Raw genomic sequence first — 18,315 nt, 5'->3', positions numbered from 1 at the left:
ACTATACTATATATAATACTTCATAGTTACAATTACAATAAAATTTTGAAAATTTATCACTCTCCCAACTTAATAGTCTTAATTGCTATTTTTATAAGTTTTACTTGAAGTGTTTTTCAGTGGAAGCATTTTGGTTTGCTACCATTGAGTGAAGATTTTACTTCATTAACTATATTTAAAGCAGTGCTCTCTATGTAATACGTTCCATATTTGCTCATCTATTATATAAAAAGACAGTGTATAAAGCTTGAAAATACAGGAAAGAGAGGTAAAATAAGGAATGGAAATACCAGTAGCATAGAAAGGAGAATGAGTGAAGAATAAAATGGTGTTAGGTAGAAATAACTGTACTAATGGCATGAAAATATATTGAAAGTGTTTTAAAGATGCTCACTGATTATTTGTGTATTTTTCAGAGAGAAATTAGGCAACAGCTAGCAGAAAAAGCTAAGGCTGGAGAATTAAAAGTCGTCAATGGAGCAGCAGCATCCCAGCCTCCCTCAAAACGGAAACGACGTTGGGATCAAACAGCTGATCAGACTCCTGGTGCCACTCCAAAAAAGCTATCAAGTTGGGATCAAGCAGAGGTAATTTCTTTTTATTTTTTATTGTTACTATTTTTAATTTATTTCTCTCATGGAATATATTGGTCTGCTTTTGTTGCCTTAACAAGATAACCTCAGACTGGGTAGCTTAAACAAGAGGCATTTATTTTCTCACAGTTCTGGGGGCTTGAAGATCAAGGTGCCAGCAGGGTTAGTACCTAGTAAGAGCTCTCCTCCTGACTTGCAGATGTCTGCTTTCTTGCTGTGTCCTCATGTGGCCTTTGCACACGTGGAAGAGCGAGGGAGCTCTGGTGTCTCTTCTCTGCCTGTAACGACACCAGTCCTGTCAGGTTAGGGTTCAACCTTGTGACCTCATTTAACCTAATTACCTCACTCAAGGTTCAGTCTCCAAGTACAGTTAGAGCAAGGATAAGGGCTTCAACATGACTTCTGTGGCAAACAGTTCTATTTATAACTTGTAACGGGATGTTCGTTTTGAAATATTAAATACAGATAATGGAAGTACGTCACATTATATGGAGGTTGAGTATAACATAGCGGTCCTCTTCATTTTCTAGATGGATGATTTTAAGTCTGACTACAGGTGTCATATATACACACTACTACTACATTTTCTTTGTCAGTTTATTTTCCTAGAAACTTTTTTTTGGTGGTAAAATATACAATTTGCCATTTTATCCATTTTTAAGTGTACAATTTAATGATATTGATTACTCTTAAAATGTTGTACAAGAACCACCATGATTTATATTCCGAAACTTTTTCATCACTCAGACAAAGTGATCATTAAGCAATGGCTCTATTCCCCTTCCCTTCAAATGACTTCCTTATGTTCTGTGAAGCTGTACCTCCTTAGCTGCTGCTTTTTAGTTTGTGACTTTGATTTCTATTTCTCTCCCATCCCAAATAGGAACAATTAAAAAGATAAAAGTATAAATGTTCCCACTGTGAAATCTGCTGGTATGCCTGTATATGTTCTCATCTACTCTGCTTTTCCATCTCTTGTAATGTGGACTGTTAGTACAAATTGACTGTGTACAGCTTAACCCGTCTGTTTATGTACCATTTCCCATCTCTTATTACCCAAGGACTCTAATGTAGCATCAGTTTTTTTCTCTGTACTCTAGGTTATTATCATCAACAAACACATTTTCCTGATCTTTATCTTTAAAAAAAAAAAAAAACAAAAAAACTGCAAGAAATCATCTCTTGATCTTCACATCCCCTTCCAGCTACCATCCATTTCTTTCTCTTTTTACAATACTCCTCTTAGTGGCTACTACTTTTTAGTCTTGTTTGCTGTATCATCCTCAGCTTCCATAAATTTAGTGTACTCTAATGCTCAATCCTCAGATCTCTTTTCAGTCTAAATTAACTCTAGGATCTTGCTCCTGTCTTTACATATTGTCTTTGTAAGACAACTCCCAAATTTACAAATCCATCTTTATTTCTCTGTTCCTCAGACCCAACACATTTACCTTGATGTGTATTTGATTGGCATCTCAAAATCAGTATTTCTAAAATAAAATTGATTTTCCATATTCACTCTTTCCATCCTGCTCCCATGTATATTGGCTCAAACCAAACCCTTCAGGGTCATCGTATATTCCTTTTATTCTTTAATCTGACATCCTATCCAAAATAAATTTTCTTGGCCCAACTTTTAAATATATTCAGAATCTAGCCACTTTACATGGTATCTGTCCCCTCTACCCTAGACTAAGTCACTGTCCACTCTAGCATAGGCTACTGCAGATTTATTTACAAATGAGGAAAAGCATGTCAGACCATGGCAGTGTTTTTCCAAACTCAGAACTGAGTTCTAAACCTAACACGTAATTTCCAACGAATTTAGTTTAAGGTAGATCTTGAGGACTTCCCATTTGCTTGCTGATACATGAGAGGACTTGACTCTGCAGAGAAATATTACTAAGTTAAATTCTGTGGTTGGTATCCGGTGTAAATTTTTAGAACTGAGAAAAAGAAACTTGTCTTGTATCTCTTCAACAGAAAAGAAGACCCAAAAGTTGATGTCTGTTTTATAAAAACTAGAGATTCAGACCATATTTTCTTTCATGTTTCTCATTTAACACAATTCTATTCTAATCATGTCTGTAGGAATTACAGTGGATAGTAGGAAGAATTTTTTCCTACCTGATTGAGCAGGAAGAGCAGTTGAGCAAAAAGATATTTTTTAACAGTTTATGTGCCTTGTTATTGTTCAGTGTTGTTCAGTCACTAAGTTGAGTCTGACCCTTCGCGACCCCATGGACTTCAGCACCCCAGGCTTCCGTGTTCTTCACTATCTCCTGAAGTTTGCTCAGATTCATGTCCATTGAGGTGGTAATGTCATCTAACCATCTCATCATCTGTTGCCCCCTTCTGCTTCCCTCCCCTCAGTCTTTCCGAGCCAGCATCAGAGTCTTTTCCAGTAAGTCAACTCTTCACATCAGGTTACCAAAGGATTAGAACTTCAGCATCAGTCCTTCCAATGAATATTCAGGGTTGATTTCCTTTAGGATTAACTGGTTTAATCTCCTTGCAGTGCAAGGGACTCAAGAGTCTTCTCCAGCACCACAATTCGAAAGCATCAATTCTTGGGCGCTCAGCCTTCTTTATGGTCCAACTGTATATATGCTTTACTCACCTAATTAAGAATTTATTAACCCTGATTAATATATAGAATCTTTTGAAAGAAAAAAATACTGATTCTTATTTGCAAACATAAAGCTAAATAGAACTCTTGGGTGGAGCATCCAACTTTAAAAGAAATACGTAAAAATATACTACAAAACTTATAGAATTATTTAAATACAAATTTTGTTTCTACTGCTTGACCTGCCATTTTTGATATGATATTGTCTGCATTATGGAGGTTATTTTGCTGTCACACTGTCTGATGCCCTATATCGCTCACTGCTTGTCTTTATTTGAACTACCATGGAACTTTTGATTAAGTCAGCTTCTAATTTTTTGTTTTCATTAATCTTGAGAGTAATATAAAGATTGTAAATATAAACTCATTTCAAGGATTTGAAATTATGTGGCAGTATCAAGTTATAATTACTCAAGTGATTCAAAACATGGTTAAATTAATTAAACACATAAAATCAAAAAAAAATTCAAAAATATTCTTAGTGGGAAATTTGGTGCTCACATTTCAAAGCCCCAGATTTATAGAACTGAAAGTTTTTGAGATCTCAACAGAGAAACCTTAATGTTTTCCCAAAAGTTACAGAACCATTAGTGGCATAACAAGATTATTACCCAAAATATGTTGTTTTTTTAAGCTAGGGCTTTTTTCAGTGCTTTAAATTAAATCTTTAAATTGTTTTTAGTCATAAACATGTTTGCTTAAAAAGTAGGCATCTTTTAAGCAGAAGGATAATCTACATCTACTCTCTTAATCATGAACTAAAACATTTAATTTTTTTTTAAGTTTTCTAGTTACTTTCATGTGGATGTCTGAAATAAAAATGTTTTACTCTGTTAAGACCCCTGGACATACCCCTTCCTTAAGATGGGATGAAACACCAGGTCGTGCAAAGGGAAGTGAAACTCCTGGAGCAACCCCAGGCTCAAAAATATGGGATCCTACCCCTAGTCACACACCTGCGGGAGCTGCTACTCCTGGACGAGGCGATACACCAGGCCACGCAACACCAGGCCATGGAGGCGCAACTTCCAGTGCTCGTAAAAACAGATGGGATGAGACCCCCAAAACAGAAAGAGGTACTTCTAGTGGAATCTGGGCATGTGTTTGAGTAAAATGTTGATTTGATGAGTGGTATGTCTATGGGTGAAACTCGGTTCTTCTGGTCCTGGATAGACAGATAAATAACCAGATGTTTTCGGGACAGGTTAAGAATTGAGCAGATTATATGTGTAAATCTTTTCCCTTCTTAAAGAGGTTTAAGGATTATTTTAGGAGGAACATTAGTTGTTGCTTAGTCGTTAAGTTGTGTCCCACTCTTTTGTGACTCCATGGACTGTAGCCCTGCCAGGCTCCTCTGTCCATGGGATTTCCCAGGCAAGAATACTGGAGTGGGTTGTGATCTGCAGGGGATCTTCCTGAACCAGGGACCTGAGATTCCACAAACCACACACCCCTACTTCCTCCCCCCGCATAAACAGTAATGGATAAGAGAAGCAGTATAAAATTGCACATGCAGAGTAATCTCACTCTGGAAAAATGAAAAATGGCTCAAGCTACACAAAAGTGGTTATTTCTGGGTTGTATTATGAGTGATTAAAAAAATTCTTTGCTCCTGTTTCCTTTTCTTGTTTCTGAACTTCATCAGTTTGAGTTTGTTAACTGTTTGAGAATAAACAGTCATTTTTTGACAGTGGTTAAAATTTTAGGCTTATTCACTTTTTCTTTAAAGATACTCCTGGGCATGGAAGTGGATGGGCTGAGACTCCTCGAACAGATCGAGGTGGAGATTCCATTGGTGAAACGCCAACTCCTGGAGCCAGTAAAAGAAAGTCACGTTGGGATGAAACACCAGCTAGTCAGATGGGTGGAAGCACTCCTGTTCTGACCCCTGGAAAGACACCAATTGGCACACCAGCCATGAACATGGCCACCCCTACTCCAGGTAGAAACTTTGTCATTGGAAATAATTTTTTCCCCCTGTTAGTATTTTGAACTTTTTGTTTGTGGTTTTCTGTGTGTTATTAATGCCTATTTTTGGCAAGAATAACGGGACATAAAAGGAAGTCTGAGTTTATAATATAAAAATGAATGTTAGAATTGATCTTAACTGTCTTATATCCAATCTCAAGGACCTATGTGATGATAAAAATCTTGCACTATATAGATTATTACAGAAGTTTACTTTTTTGGTAGGTCACATAATGAGTATGACTCCTGAGCAGCTTCAGGCTTGGCGGTGGGAGCGAGAAATTGATGAGAGAAATCGCCCGTTGTCTGATGAAGAATTAGATGCTATGTTCCCAGAAGGATATAAGGTAATAACAACATGAATCTGGTTTTTAGAATGTGGATTTGGTGGGGAGGGGTGCACCATGAGGTTTGCAGGATATCAATTCCCAATCATTCTGGGGCAGAGGATTGATCCTTGGCCCTGGCAATGAAAGTGACGAGTCCTAACCATTGGACCACCAGGGAATTGCCTGGTTTTTGTTTTAAATATTCTTTGAAAATATTAACTGGTAAAGTTTGCATTGGTCTTGCCCAGATTTACTACTCTGTTTCATTCTTGAGATATTTCCAAGTGTGTTTCATTTCCACATTATATCATGGTTATTTTACTTGATGTCTCACAAGATCCTGTGTATTTAGTTCATGGATTGCCAGTGAACACAAAGAATGTTCTTACTTTACCATAGCAACTTGAAGTTTACTTTGAAGTATAAAATTTTGTAGGTACCTCTGACTCTAGGACCTTTCGATGGTCTAAACGTGGTCATATAGCTATAATCAGGGCTGGAACCTAAGTAATTTGATGGCCTTTACTGGGCCTTTTCTGCCAATGTCTATTGCTTCTTAACAGTTTTATGTATTTTCCCCTCTCCCCTCATTAGGTTTGTACTAGAGTATTTGTTTTTAAGTATGCATGAATTAACTACTTTATAACTTTTTGTAATCTTGGGTGGGGAAGGTCCCCTGGAGAAGGAAATGGCAACCCTCTCCAGTATTCTTGCCTGGAGAATCCCATGGATGGAGGAAGCCTGGTGCAGTACAGTCCATGGGGTCACAAAGAGTCGGACACGACTTAGTGACTAAATCACTACAAATGTCCATGTAATACTGTGGGTATAGTCACTCTCCATCCTACTGTTGACTGCCTTGAGTGTCTGTCTCAATTACATTCATTGATTCCTTTATAAGTAGAAGGGGAAAATCCTCCTTTGTGAATATTGAGTGAATTTTTTGATTTTAGTTAAATGGTGTGTATTTATAGGGCTTTGCTCAACATTTTGGATTTTTTTGCATTCATTTTTGTACAGTCTTAAAAGAGATTTGCTTTTGTAGCAGAGATTTACATGAATTTTAAATTTTTTATTATTTTAATATAATCTTTTATGCATTCTGTGCACTATGTGAGCTTATTTGCATTTATGTGATACTGGTTCACCAATATGTTTATATAGTCTAATGTTTGAAAGTGATTAGAATTTTGTAAGCCTTCTTCATGTATTGCATCATTTCCCCACACTTCTAATACACTTAATCTAAATTTAAATTTGATGAGAAAGAGTAATACTTGTTATATATTTTAAACATACAATTAAAATAGAAAAATGAGATTGATGTTAATTGATGTTAATTCTTGCCTCTAAGCAGAAAGCTTCTTACGTGCACATATTACTAATTTTTGTTATCATTTACTATATAAAGCTAAGAAAGTCCTAAATTGTCTTTTAACTGTATTAGGTACTTCCCCCTCCAGCTGGCTATGTTCCTATTCGAACTCCAGCTCGAAAGCTGACAGCAACTCCAACACCTTTGGGTGGTATGACAGGTTTCCACATGCAAACAGAAGATAGAACTATGAAAAACGTTAATGACCAACCATCTGGAAATCTTCCATTTTTAAAACCTGATGATATTCAGTACTTTGATAAACTTTTGGTAAGTGATAATAACAGATATAAGATACTAACTCTTTAGCAGTTACAAGTCATTATATCTCCACTAACCTTTAAATTTTTTACTTTTTACTGTTAGGTTGATGTCGATGAATCAACTCTTAGTCCAGAAGAGCAAAAAGAGAGAAAAATAATGAAGTTGCTTTTAAAAATTAAGAATGGAACACCTCCTATGAGAAAGGTAAGTACCAGTTTGTTAAATCATCATGTTCATTATAATCTTAGAGATTCTCCATTTTATCCTCAAAGCCTTTAAAACATGCTGAAAATAAGGGAATTAGTAGAATTATGTGGGAAATTAGTATCATGTGGTTTGAAAATGGTTCTTTAGGAGACGTTTAGGAGCTTTAGCTTATACTCTTGTGACTCTATTAAATTACCCTTTTTTTAATATATTTTTTCAATTTTTTTTTAGTGAAGGTATAGTTGATTTACAGTGTTGTGCTAATCTCTGCTGTACAGCAAAGTGACTCAGTTCGTGTATATATTCTTTTTTAATGTTCTTTTCCATTATGGTTTATCACAGGATATTGAGTATGGTTTCCTGTGCTATACACAAGGACCTTGTTTTCTATCCATTCTAAATGTAATGGTTTGCATTCTACCAACCCCAAACTCTCAGTCCATCCCGCCGGCCCACAAACCACAAGTCTGTTTTTTGTGTCTGTTTTGTTGATAGGTTCATTTGTGTTGTATTTTAGATTCCACCTTTAAGTGATATTGTATGCTATTTGTCTTTCTCTTTCTGACTTACCTCAGTAATAATCTTTAGTTGCATCCATGTTGTTGAAAATTACATTATTTGGTTCTTTTTTATGGATGAGTACTATTCTATTGTATACATGTGCCATATCTATCCATTTATCTGTCAGTGAACATTTAGGTGGTTTCCACAGCTTGGCTAATGTGAATAGAGCTGCTGTGCACATAGGTGGTGTATGTATCTTTTTGAATTAGAGTTTTGTCTGGATATATGCCCAGGAGTGGGATGCTGGATCGTATGATAATTCTATTTTTAGTTTTCTGAGGAACCGCCATACTGTTTTCACAATGGCTTCACCAGCTTAAATTCCCACCAACAGTGTAGGAAGGTTCCCTTTTCTTCACACCTTCTCTAGCACCGTTACTCTGTTTGAATTATCTGAAAACATTGTTTAAGCCTTTATCACAGGAGTTCAAACTTCAGAGTAATTTTAATGGGAATGAACACGTACTTCTGTATGTAAAATATCCGTTTGACATTTACACTAAAATATTCAGTTACAGAAAACCATGGAGTAATTATTTTGCTCCCATTCAAAACGCTTATAATCAAGAAACCTACCTTTTACTCTTTCTTCCAGGCTGCATTGCGTCAGATTACTGATAAAGCTCGTGAATTTGGAGCTGGTCCTTTGTTTAATCAGATTCTTCCTCTGCTGATGTCACCTACACTTGAGGATCAAGAGCGTCATTTACTTGTGAAAGTTATTGATAGAATATTATACAAACTTGACGACTTAGTTCGACCATATGTACACAAGGTTTGTTCTCCAGTTGTGTTTCTAGTGACTTGATATATTTTGATACAAAAAGAATTCATTTTTTTTTACCAACTTATCAATAGATGTATTTGTGAAATGTAAAAATTCTTAAAAAGTAACAAGATGCTATACATTTACAATAAAAAAGGGAAACTTCAGCTCCTTTTAAAGAATACTCAGTTAGCCATTGTTAACATTTACATACCCTGGGACCTTTTTCTTTACACGTAGATACATAGACAAATACATGTGTAAATAGATGTAACTTTTGGCCATCCTATATAATGGGTTCATAGTACTCATATTTTAAATTTGCTTTTATTGATATTAGGATATGAAAATGTATGTTTCTGTATCATTAGCCATTTAGTACTAAGAACCATCTTTTTGCTGATGGTAATTATGGCTTAGAATTGTAAAATGCAGATAGGGGTATGTGTGTATATTGTATTTAATTATTTTTGTATTACCATTTCTCCCAAATACTGATTTTTATGTTGGGTTTAAAGTTGTGTGATTAAAATTATTAATTTGTCCCTTAATTAACACAGTCCTAGAAATTAATAATTTCCTTATATGTACTCTGTTACATGAGCATTGCATCAGTAACTGGTGTGAAAATGTAGCTCCTTCTCTTTTTCAGATCCTAGTGGTCATTGAACCATTGTTGATTGATGAAGATTACTACGCTCGAGTGGAAGGCAGAGAGATTATTTCTAATTTGGCAAAGGTATTTATATTTCTGGAAAACAAAGTTTTATATTTGTTGATAGGACTATTCAATTTTAGAACAAAATGATTAAAGGTTAATGTTATCAACTCATTATTATCATTTTTTTCTTAAACTTTCAGGCTGCTGGACTGGCTACTATGATCTCTACCATGAGACCTGATATAGATAATATGGATGAGTATGTCCGTAACACAACAGCTAGAGCTTTTGCTGTTGTAGCCTCTGCTCTGGGCATTCCTTCATTATTGCCTTTCTTAAAAGCTGTGTGCAAAAGCAAGAAGTCCTGGCAAGCGAGACACACTGGTATAAAGATTGTACAGCAGATAGCTATTCTCATGGGCTGTGCCATCTTGCCACATCTCAGAAGTTTAGTTGAAATCATTGAACATGGTAAGTTGTAGGATAACTTTGTTTTCAGACAGGTTTCCTGAAATTTAGGCTACTGATTTTTGAAGAAGTGGAAAGTGACCTACATAAACACCATATAGTTTATGATTTGTAATATTAGCTGCTAATAGGCTGTAGTTCATACTGGCTTTTGCCTAACTTTGTCCAGTGTGAACAGATTGTGCAGTTTGACTAAACGGTTAGATGTATTGCTGGAATCTCAGTAGTACTATCTAAGTTAAAATTTGGCAGTATTGCTTAGTTGAAACCTGTGTTTGGCTTTCTATAGGTCTTGTGGATGAGCAGCAAAAAGTTCGGACCATTAGTGCTTTGGCCATTGCTGCCTTGGCTGAAGCAGCAACTCCTTATGGTATTGAATCTTTCGATTCTGTGTTAAAGCCTCTATGGAAGGGTATCCGCCAACACAGAGGAAAGGTAAATTCACCAGTTTGGTTGTGTTTTTTATTTCTACTCATTGAAGTTCAAATGACCTAAATCTAATTTACTAAGTATATATATATTTTTTATTTTAAAATAGGGTCTTGCCGCTTTCTTAAAGGCTATTGGCTATCTTATTCCTCTCATGGATGCAGAATATGCCAACTACTATACTAGAGAAGTGATGTTAATTCTTATTCGAGAATTCCAGTCTCCTGATGAAGAAATGAAGAAAATTGTGCTAAAGGTACTTGTTCCAAATTGTTCAATATTTATTCATCTAAATTGGATGTATTTCATTGTTGAAAGAGAATTCTATATCATTAAAAAATATATTTTAGACCAGGACTGTGTTTGCTGCTGCTATTATTATTTTTTTGAACATTTTAGGTGGTAAAGCAGTGTTGTGGAACAGATGGTGTAGAAGCAAACTACATTAAAACAGAGATCCTTCCTCCCTTTTTTAAACACTTTTGGCAACATAGAATGGCTTTGGATAGAAGAAATTACCGACAGGTAAGTTTTTATTGTAAAAAAAAATATTTTCAGAAATTCTTACAATTAATCCATTAGTTTGATTGCATATTACATAAATCATATTTTGCCTTGAGGATCTCATAGCTTGTTTGCTTGATTGTGAAAGAGGATGGATTTTAGTCAGCAAGTCAATTTTCATTTTGAGTTTGCATTCTGGAATAAATAGCCAACTATGAATTGACATTTTTATCTATTAAGTGAACTCCTTAATCTGGCTTAAATAAAGCATGAATATAATCTTAACCTTAATCCCCTTGACATAGACTCATACTTAATTTTTTTGGCCACCTTTTTCTTAAAAGTTTTATTATTTTTTAAAAAAATTTTTTTGGTTGTGCTGGATCTTCGTTGCTGTTCTTGGACTTTCTCTAGTTGCAGCGAGCAGGGGCTGCTTTTTGTTGCCGTGCATGGGTTTCTCATTGTGATGGCTTCTCTTGTTGTGGAGCTCTGGCTCATGGGTTCTTGGGTTTCAGTAGTTGCAGCACATGGACTCTAAAGCGTGGGCTCAATAATTATGTGCACAGGCTTAGTTGGTCTGGGCATGTGGTATCTTCCCTGGCCAGGGATCAAAGACATGTCCTCTGCATTGGCAGGCAGATTCTTACCCACTGTGCCACCAGGGAAGTCCCATCTTAAAGTTTTAATAGTAGGAGCCAGCTGTTTTCAGCACACTGACTAGCTAAATAGTATCTTTAGAATATTCCATTTTCATAATTTCTCTGTATTTCCTTGGAAAAGCAGTAAATTGATTTTTCCCTCCTCTTTTTTAGTTAGTTGATACTACTGTGGAGTTGGCAAACAAAGTCGGTGCAGCAGAAATTATATCCAGGATTGTGGATGATCTAAAAGATGAAGCTGAACAGTACAGAAAAATGGTTATGGAGACAATTGAGAAAATTATGGGCAACTTGGGAGCAGCAGATATTGATCATAAACTTGAAGAACAACTGATTGATGGTATTCTTTATGCTTTCCAAGAACAGACTACAGAGGTAATGATACTAATTATTATGGCAAGTTGCCATTGGCTCTCATATTTGTAAAAAGTAGTTTCAAGGAAATGTTATCAGTAAAGAATTAATTAAAAAATTTAAATGCCCATATTTATGCAGTTAACTACAAAGAAATGTTCTTCTACATCACATTTTTAGAATAAATTTTTGAAAGCTGAATATTAGTATGTTTTAACTGTTTCGTCACAAACTGAATTCTTGTTCACATTGAATATAGTTTTTAAATTTAACTTGGCCTTTTTTTTTTTCTTTTAATAAGGACTCAGTAATGTTGAACGGCTTTGGTACAGTGGTCAATGCTCTCGGCAAACGAGTCAAACCTTACTTGCCTCAGATCTGTGGTACAGTTTTGTGGCGTTTAAATAACAAATCAGCAAAAGTTAGGCAGCAGGCAGCTGACTTGATCTCTCGAACAGCTGTTGTCATGAAGACTTGTCAAGAGGTAAACTTTTATATCAGATTCTTATTTATTCACCAAAAGAAATAGCATAAACAGTAACATTTCATCTTTTTTTTTTTTTTTTTAAACAGGAAAAATTGATGGGGCATTTGGGTGTTGTTTTGTATGAGTATTTGGGTGAAGAGTACCCTGAAGTTTTGGGCAGCATTCTTGGAGCACTGAAGGCCATTGTAAATGTAATAGGTATGGAATTCGTTGGTTATGGAAGAATTTTTTGTTTTTTGCTTTTTAAAACTTCTTTGGATTTTCTGAAAGTAAAATACAGAATCCTATTTAGGAGTTGAGTGATAATATCTGATACAATTTTTTAACTACTAAAAAATATAGTTAAGTTGGGATGTCACAAGAATCTTACCTCCCAAAACCTATTTATATTTTACTTTAAAAGAGAAAAGAGGGCAAGTTTTAGGACCTGCAAGAGAGGAGCGAATAGTCACAACTCAAAAACTTAAGTCATGGGATAAGAGGGCCCTAAAAATACAGTGTCTCACATGGAATATATAGGAAGGCAATGGTGGGTGGAGAGAACTCTGAAATTTTAAGACTAAATATGATATATTTACTCAACTTGAATAAAATGGTTATGGGAGGTTTTCCTGCTTGCCATTAAGTTCAAGGAATGATAACCAGGGAGAAAAGTGAATCGATCAAATAATCTCATTATTTAAATCCAATACTTTTAAACTACCCTTTCAGCTTTTTACCCAAAGTTAAAACAAGTATATTATAAATTCTTTTGGGTGGAGAATAAAGCTTTTATTCTTTAAAGGCCTTATGATGGAGCAGTAAATATGGTCTTGTGTTTTATTCTTCATTGTAATTGAATAGAACTATTGCAGCCTTGTGCAGAGTTTAGAGGGGCAGAAATAACCTATCAGGAGGTTGAAATAAGCCACTATTTTTCTTGTTTTAGTAAGTGGTTTTTATGCAGTATAGGACGTCTTTGAACCATTGCATTTACATACAAATCACAGTTCAGCCCTGTCCTCTATATTTGGAGATACTTGCTAAAAATCAGTTACTTGGCCACTTGTGGGGCTCTGGTTTGCAGGGAACTATAAACCATATTGTTGGTCAGAGAAACATGGGAAAAGCAATGGAGAGAGAATCAGAGCAAGCAATTCTAGTTAGAACAAGAGCCCCTGCCAGCTGCCTCCTTTTTTCTCTCTTCGTAGGTGTAAATACCATCCAAGTATGCCCTGCATTGCAGGGAGACTGGAGATCTGTTTGTTTTGCAGTTAAAGGGTAAGGGGGCCCTTTCTGGAAAATTTTGCTTTAATTTACATGTCTCCCTCTGGCTTATATTGTTGTGTATGGCCGGAACATAAGCTGTCCCCATATTTAAATGTCAGTGTACAAATACATTTCAGAACTAAATGGAATTTTTTTGTTGTTGAGTATCCATCATTCTTTAAATCACTTCACTAATTTCTTTCATTTTTATACATACATAATCAGAAGTTGTTAATGAAAAGTTAAAAATTCTGCGTTTGGTCAGAATCTGGGGCTTTTTCTTTCCATAGGCAGCTGTAAGTTTGTATTTATGCCTAGTCACATATATTACATTGTTAAGTAAAAGATAAAATGAGCAAAGCATGCAGTTTACATGTTAATTGATAGTGTGTTGACTTCTGTTAAATAGGTATGCATAAGATGACCCCACCAATTAAAGATCTGCTGCCTAGACTCACCCCCATCTTAAAGAATAGGCATGAAAAAGTACAGGAGAATTGTATTGATCTTGTTGGGCGTATTGCTGATAGGTAAGCAGATTACCTAAATATTTTTTAAGTAGTATTGGTTTTCACATTTTTATTCACTTGGCAAATTTTGCTAATGTAAGTATATATGGTCAGGCTAATATTTTCAGTGAAATTTCAGTTTGAATGGTAATGAGGGAGTAGCGGTATATTTTTAAATTTTGCTTTTATTTAAAAATAATCCATCTCTTCTGAACAGTTAACAATTTATATAATGCTTAAAATGAGTTGGTAATCATGTTTTGAGAACTGAATTTTTAAATTTACCTTTTAAAATTTATTGTCACAAACAAATTAAACTTTTATTTTTAAACCAGGGGAGCTGAATATGTGTCTGCAAGAGAATGGATGAGGATTTGCTTTGAACTTTTAGAGCTCTTAAAAGCACACAAAAAAGCTATTCGTAGAGCCACAGTCAATACATTTGGTTATATTGCAAAGGCCATTGGGTGAGTAGTATTTACGTCTTTTTTTTTTTTTTTTTTTAACTTTGTAATAGACCGATTTAGTGTTAAAAGATGCTTCTGTTTCTGTAAGCTCTTTTAAGGTAAGGTATGAGTAATGCAGTTAAAATAGACTTTAACTAATGACCTTCAATTTTTGAAGTATTTTCTTTCATCTTAAATTGAATTAAAATAGAAGGGTATAAAATTTCATTTGATAACACTTCAGTGTTTGCAGAGAGGGAAACATTTCAGAAGGATTTCAGGTTTTGTTGATTCTTTTTGGTTATTGTTTAAAATATTACGACCAGTTCTTTTTGGATATTGCTAAAACAGTTAACATAGTTCAATTCTCAAGTTAATACTTCATGTGTTTTAAAAATATTTTTCTAGAGTTAATCCACAGACAACTAAAAATTATAACTATTTTGTTAGATAATCTGTGGTTATTTGCTTTCACTCCACCAGAACCAAACTGGAACAGTCATTGCAGAAAATGAGATATTTCATGTACATGTGGCATAAGAAGAAGATATTCTCAAACATAACAAAAGTTGATTATATAATTAGAGTCTCCCCCACCCCTTTTTTGCTAGCTATAGTATATTTTCACTTGTGATGAAATATTTGTGATGAAAGTCAAGCAATTTGCAGTGAATAGCTGTGCTAATCTTTTAGTTCCTGTGTTCCTTTAAATTTGTGGTAAGATAAATCCTTAAAGAAGGAGAATAAATAGCAAAACTAATACAATTTGTAAAGTTTAAAAATAAAATGAAAAAAAATAAATAAATGTGGTAAAGGTGTGTGGGCGGGAAGATAAAAGGGAAACAGATTTTGTATGTTATGGCATGGTAGACCACGTTCTGACCACTCAAAGAATTACTCATATTAAACATGTAATGATGGAGAAGGCAATGGCACCCCACTCCAGTACTCTTGCCTGGAAAATCCCATGGATGGAGGAGCCTGGTGGGCTACAGTCCATGGGGTCGCTAAGAGTCGGACATGACTGAGCGACTTCACTTTCATTTTTCACTCTCATGCATTGGAGAAGGAAATGGCAACCCACTCCAGTGTTCTTGCCTGGAGAATCCCAGGGATGGGGGAGCCTGGTGGGCTGCCGTCTATGGGGTCTCACAGAGTCGGACACGACTGAAGCGACTTTGCAGCAGTAGCAGCAGCAACATGTAATGAAATGAAATTTCATTCAATGAAATGAAATTTCAGGAAATTTATTAAAAACAATTATATTTGAAAATGAATTCATTTGAATATTTTCATTAAAGTGAACATTTTAATTAAAATGAAGTTCTTAAGTAGAAACAATAATGCCATAGCATAAAATTACTGAGTTCCCATCCTTTGATTATTTTTCTTCCCTCTGAAAAAATTTTGACTTGTATACTAACAGTTTGCTGGCACATTTCTTTTTTTCCAGCCCTCATGATGTATTGGCTACACTTCTCAACAACCTAAAAGTTCAAGAAAGGCAGAACAGAGTTTGTACAACTGTGGCCATAGCTATCGTCGCTGAAACATGTTCACCCTTCACAGTACTACCTGCCTTAATGAATGAATACAGAGTTCCTGAACTGAATGTTCAAAATGGAGTGTTAAAGTCACTTTCCTTCTTGTTTGAATATATTGGTGAAATGGGAAAGGACTACATTTATGCTGTAACACCACTACTTGAGGATGCTTTAATGGATAGGTAAGTGACTTGAACTAAGCACAAGAAAAGAGTTAAAATAATTCTTTTATTTTAGAACTTACTGAAATAATCATTACATGACCTGCTTATTGTGATGTAGTTAAAGAAGGGACCACTAGCCTGGATTTTTATCAAACTATTAATGTGACTGTTCTCTCCAAATAAGGTATATGATATAGGACTTTTCTTGGTGATCGTATGGTTAAGAATCCACCTGCCACTACAGGGGACATCAGTTCAGTCCCTGGTCTGGGAAGATTCCAGAGCCATGAGGCAACTAAGCCCGTGCACTGCAACAAGAGAAGTCACCACAATTAAGAGAGTAGCCCCTGCTCCCTGCCGGTAGAGAAAGCCCTTGTGCAGCAGCAAAGACCCTGCACAGCCAAGGGGAAAAAAAAAAGATACATGCTATAATGGTTCCCCTAATTTTTTTCCCCAAGTGTGCCCCCTCTTCATTTTAGACCCTTCCCCCCACTTTTTTTTTTGGCCATGTCATGAGGCTTATGAGATCTTACTTGGCTGACCAGGGATTGAACCCTGGCACCAGTAGTAGAAGTGCTGAGTCCTAACAACTGGACCATCAGGAAATTTCCAATCAACTTTTATTTTAAAAATTAAAAAGAAAATGATGAGCATGAGCTTATTGATATAATGAAGAGACCTGATCTTTTTAGCTTTTTGTATGGCAGGTGAAGCAGAGACACTTTTAACTCCTGAACATAGCCTGCCAGAGCCACACTACTGTCACTGCAGGCCCCCAATTATTCAGATGGTGACCCCTGATAAAGTATTGCTGGAGGTGATGGATACAGTCCTAATACCAAGAAACATGACTTTAGTTGGGACATTTACCAAAGAGGAATACGGATTCATTGTAATCTATGCCTAATAGATTATTATAATAAGAGAAATAAAGATGCTAGTAACTAAGTAGGTTCAGGTGCTTTTTTTTTTCCTCTTAAGGTTTAAGAGAAAAAGGTATTTTTTTCTCTTAAATACCTTTAAGGTTCTCTTCCTGGCTTTGAGGGTAAAACTTGTGAACTTGTTTTTATACCTGTCATAGACCTTTTATCTGATACTTGTTCTCAGTTGAATAAATTGTAATAAATAAATCAATGATTTGTCATAAAGTCAGTCAAAACATGGGAGGTGATAAAAGTTCTTTTTTCTGGGTTTCAAAAAATTATTAGTCCTTCTCTTCCTTTCCCCAAATTGAATTCTTGAATGAATCTTTTTAAAAAACCACAAGGGAAGGGATTTAATCTCATTTTAATTATTTACTGTATACAGTATTAAATTACTTTCAAAGATTTTAAATTTACAGAGTTCAAAATGAGGTATTACTGTTAATCGTTCGTGTGTTAAGGGTCATGTATCCCCTCTTATTTTTAGTAGCTTGCAAAAATATACACTGTGCTGGGCCTTCTTGCTCCTATTACTATGAAAGAAAAATATAGCTTATTTTTGAGCCATAGTGAGCAGGTTTGAATCATCAAAGCAAAAGTTCTCAAGTAGAATTATTAGTCACTCTAAAGGTATCCTGTGTCAGATACAGGAGGTGTAAGGATGACTCTGCATCCATTCCAAACACTGAATTTGTGATATAGTTTCTAACAGGCAGGCAAGTATTTTCTGTGAAACTAAGACTGCATCTTAATAAAAAGCTTTTTTTGCTCTCCATTACAGGGACCTTGTACACAGACAGACTGCTAGTGCAGTGGTGCAACACATGTCACTTGGGGTTTATGGATTTGGTTGCGAAGATTCGCTGAATCACTTGTTGAACTATGTATGGCCCAATGTGTTCGAGACATCTCCCCATGTAATTCAGGCAGTTATGGGGGCCCTGGAGGGTCTGAGAGTTGCTATTGGACCATGTCGAATGCTACAGTATTGTTTACAGGTAGGTTAAAGATTTTTTAAACAGTACTCATTGAAAAAAGTAATTTAGTTGAATTAAGTCACTGTTCCTAATTATCGTTAGGGAGAATATATTTGTGCCATATGGGAAAACAGTTACGAGGGGAGAGAAGATTCGATTTTGTCCTTGCCCACTTCAGTTTTATGGAATTGACATCTTTTTTTTTTCCTTTCTCAAAGGGAGATGTTTGGAACCATATCTTTATGGT

The 18,315-nt window shown here is 35.4% G+C and overlaps 1 protein-coding gene across 6 annotated transcripts in view; it reads left to right on the top strand.

The window, feature by feature from the left end:
* Positions 1 to 18,315, top strand: part of SF3B1 (splicing factor 3b subunit 1) — a 60,331-nt gene that overhangs the window by 39,547 nt on the left and 2,469 nt on the right. For 3 of the 6 annotated variants that reach the window (XM_027563581.1, XM_027563591.1, XM_027563601.1), the window contains exons 7-25: positions 417 to 587; positions 4,061 to 4,298; positions 4,952 to 5,164; positions 5,416 to 5,537; positions 6,967 to 7,164; positions 7,261 to 7,362; positions 8,525 to 8,704; positions 9,348 to 9,434; positions 9,557 to 9,827; positions 10,114 to 10,259; positions 10,363 to 10,509; positions 10,653 to 10,778; positions 11,570 to 11,791; positions 12,072 to 12,254; positions 12,344 to 12,455; positions 13,915 to 14,035; positions 14,350 to 14,481; positions 15,914 to 16,186; positions 17,873 to 18,089. In XM_027563581.1, coding sequence (XP_027419382.1) covers positions 417 to 587; positions 4,061 to 4,298; positions 4,952 to 5,164; positions 5,416 to 5,537; positions 6,967 to 7,164; positions 7,261 to 7,362; positions 8,525 to 8,704; positions 9,348 to 9,434; positions 9,557 to 9,827; positions 10,114 to 10,259; positions 10,363 to 10,509; positions 10,653 to 10,778; positions 11,570 to 11,791; positions 12,072 to 12,254; positions 12,344 to 12,455; positions 13,915 to 14,035; positions 14,350 to 14,481; positions 15,914 to 16,186; positions 17,873 to 18,089 — 3,261 coding nt within the window. Of the gene's footprint in view, positions 1 to 416; positions 588 to 4,060; positions 4,299 to 4,951; positions 5,165 to 5,415; positions 5,538 to 6,966; positions 7,165 to 7,260; positions 7,363 to 8,524; positions 8,705 to 9,347; positions 9,435 to 9,556; positions 9,828 to 10,113; positions 10,260 to 10,362; positions 10,510 to 10,652; positions 10,779 to 11,569; positions 11,792 to 12,071; positions 12,255 to 12,343; positions 12,456 to 13,447; positions 13,518 to 13,914; positions 14,036 to 14,349; positions 14,482 to 15,913; positions 16,187 to 17,872; positions 18,090 to 18,315 lie in introns of those variants that run through there. The other 3 variants (XR_003514729.1, XR_003514730.1, XR_003514731.1) reach the window with 3 other exon arrangements.

Source organism: Bos indicus x Bos taurus, chromosome 2 (genome assembly GCF_003369695.1).
Source record: "Bos indicus x Bos taurus breed Angus x Brahman F1 hybrid chromosome 2, Bos_hybrid_MaternalHap_v2.0, whole genome shotgun sequence".
Lineage (NCBI taxonomy): Eukaryota > Metazoa > Chordata > Mammalia > Artiodactyla > Bovidae > Bos > Bos indicus x Bos taurus.
Note: the sequence above shows the minus strand (reverse complement) of the source record. Positions and strands in the feature narration are given on the sequence as shown.